The sequence below is a fragment of the Sinocyclocheilus anshuiensis genome, unplaced genomic scaffold (assembly GCF_001515605.1).
Source record: "Sinocyclocheilus anshuiensis isolate Anshui unplaced genomic scaffold, SAMN03320099.WGS_v1.1 scaffold702, whole genome shotgun sequence".
Classification (NCBI taxonomy): Eukaryota; Metazoa; Chordata; class Actinopteri; order Cypriniformes; family Cyprinidae; genus Sinocyclocheilus; species Sinocyclocheilus anshuiensis.
Genome location: NW_015548184.1, coordinates 3,299,025 through 3,301,979, shown reverse-complemented (window position 1 = coordinate 3,301,979; position 2,955 = coordinate 3,299,025). Strand labels below are relative to the sequence as shown.

The 2,955-nt window shown below is 40.6% G+C and overlaps 1 protein-coding gene across 6 annotated transcripts in view; it reads left to right on the top strand.

Annotated features, from left to right (window-relative positions):
* LOC107704976 (polycomb protein SCMH1-like) overlaps positions 1 to 2,955 on the top strand; it is a 19,846-nt gene that overhangs the window by 5,059 nt on the left and 11,832 nt on the right. For all 6 annotated transcript variants that reach the window (XM_016508077.1, XM_016508074.1, XM_016508078.1 and 3 more), the window contains one exon: positions 2,015 to 2,259. In XM_016508077.1, coding sequence (XP_016363563.1) covers positions 2,015 to 2,259 — 245 coding nt within the window. The remainder of the gene's footprint in view (positions 1 to 2,014; positions 2,260 to 2,955) is intronic.

The following is a 2,955-nucleotide window of genomic DNA, read 5'->3' as shown; positions in this document are numbered from 1 at the left end:
AGTTATATTAAAAATTGTCTTTGATCTTTCAATCTGTTTAATGCCACTCAGCGGGTGTTGCATTGCTTCAGTCCAAAAGAAGTGAAATAAAAATCGCCCATCCATAAAAAAAAGTGTCTCACATGGCTCCGGGGGGGTGAACAAAGGCCTTCTGTAGCGAATCGATGCGTTTTTGTAAGAAAAATATCCATTCAAAACTTAATAATCACTTTAATCTAGCTTGCGCTGTTGTACACTGGAAGCAGTTCCGGGCGGATGACGTATGGCGCTGACCTCATACGTCATCCGCCCGGAACTGCTTCCAGTGTACAACAGTGAGCGCAAGCTACATTAAAGTGATTATTACGTTTTGAATATGGATATTTTCTTACAAAAACGCATCGATTCGCTACAGAAGGCCTTTGTTCACCCCCCGGAGCCGTGTGAGACACTTTTTTTTTTTTATGGATGGGCGCATTTTAATTAAGTGCTTTTGGACTGATGCATGCAACACCCGTTGAGTGCAATGAAACAGCTTGAAAGATCAAAGACAATTTTTAATATAACTCCGACTGGATTCGTCTGAAAGAAGAAAGTCATATACACCTAGGATGACTTGAGGGTGAGTAATTTGTGGGCTAATTTTCATTTTTGGGTGAACTAACCCTTTAAGTTGAATCTTGGACATAATGGAAAAGCACTCTATGCAATTTACATTTATGTACATGTATCTACATAGTGGATCTTTTTATACCAAAGCAACTGAGTATCTATCAAAACTTAAATTAGCCAGGTATGTTTAATTCATTGGGAAATGTTACTTTAACGATGCAATTGTGACACCTCAGAAGCAGAGAATGAATAAACAAAACAAAGAAGAGACAAAAATAGCCTGGGTAGAGAAATGTAAAATATAGAAGTAATAACACAGATAAAAAGGGACAATTCACCTAAAAAAGTTTAGAATGACATGAAGGTGAGTAAATGATGACTTTTTGTTTTTGGGTGAACTGTTCCTTTAAGCAATAAAGGCATTTGATCAGAGAGAACATTGGAGTTTTGGTTTACAAGGAGTTGGCATCCACCCAGCTGGCACTGCTGCAAACCCTGTGCCCAATAGCAGGCCTCGCATTAAATAACTGGTGTGACTGTTTGAGTGGGATGAGAAAATAGGGTTAAAGAGACAACGCAAGGCCAACGCATTTGGCAGAGGAAGACAAGCCTTGTCAGGCCCTTTAAACACACTAAACTTCACAGCTAGTCGGGGTAAGCGAGTTATGGTGTTTTATTTGTGAGTCTTTATGCTTGAAGCCAAGGAAACTAGGAAAATGTGTAAACGTATCAGTCTGGGAAAGAGCCGGTCGTTGTGTCACTATCCGCAGACTTTAAGACTTTAGAGAGCAGATCGAAACTAAGGGGCAGGAAGGAAGTGAATTGACTGAGAGAGTAAGATGCCACAAATTGACACACACTGCAAGATCAAGAGCAGACCCTCGTTCAGTGAGATTCATTTTTCTAAGTTGGATGAGTACAAACTGCAATCCTGGCCTCACTAACAGGTCCGTAAAGCTCTGAAGTGTTTGTTTGTGTTTGCTGTCTTTTGCTTTAAATTGATCATTTGATTCTTCTGGTCTTTTTTGGCTTACTCTAGGTTTTTTTGTTGTTGTTGACAAGGAATTGTGATAAATGTTCAATGCATTCAAATGTTCAAAGTTTACAAACTTTTCATTCTTTTTAGCTTTTTTTTGTTCTCAAGAATCTGTATAATTCACATTTTGGATCTCTCTCTTCCTTTTTTCTTGTGCTCTCTCTCTCGCATTTTCTTTTCATCTCTGTAGCACTTCAGAGGCCACTAGCACCAAAAATGTGTAACACAACTCATTTCTTTGTTGAGATGGCTCAAAGAAAAATGGGTCAGCTCTGCACACAAAGCCTGCCTTTCTCGTTTTCTGCTTCTATGTTTGTCACTGCACGTTATGGTATATTGCCCTATGTAAGCTGTATTTTCTTTCCCTACCTTTTTTTTTTTTTGCAGTCGGGTTACCAAAGGCACTAGGTGCACTTGGTGCCCTACCAGAGGGTGGCATAGAGGGGACAGGCATGCCACCTACACCAGGCAGACCCCCACCCCAGAAGAAACGTAAGCCTGGCCGCAAGAAAACCAAACTGTCTGGACCCTGGGGTCAGAAAGGAACGCTTGGTTCCCAGACAAGCCAGCCTGGAAAGGAACTGGAATCTATTAAAATCCCGAAGAAACGAGGCCCCAAACCAGGGAGCAAGGTATAACTGTATTTAGAGTCATCACAATCAATAGCATGGGAGCCATTAGTGTCTTAATATTACTGAGAAATCCTTGTTGCACAAGGAAGATAAAATAAACCGACCTGAGGAGCATGCTATTCTATACATTCTATATAGGGGTGTAACGATTCACTCGTTTTATCGATGCATCGATTACAAACCCTGATGATGCATATGCATCGATCTTGAAACATGATTTTTTAATCGTGAATCGTCGATTTCGGACAATAATCGATATAAAATGCTAAGAATCGAATGAATCGCAATTTCTATAGCGATTCAATGCTTTCAAAATATATACACATTAAATTACTACAAGCACGAATTAATGGAGACCTTGAACAGTGTTCGTGCCCTCGCATCTCTCCTTCACGCGCTCCACTATTTACCGCCTGTGACTATCACAGGATTGCGCTCGCGCTCAGTTCGTCTCAGTTTTGAGCAGCTGATGTGTGATCTCTCCTTAGTAGGCCTACTCGTGGCCAGTAATGCTAAAGTGACGTAGTTTTGCTTTTCTGTAGTTTTTCAATGGCGCTCGGTCATACCGTCGACATCTGAGCAGTCGTAGGTTGTGCATTTATTGCATGGACAGAGCAAAAATGTAAGTGTCTAAAGCATACGCACAGTTCCATTGAATAAGAAATGTGTTTTAACAATGTCGTTGAACCGAATGTA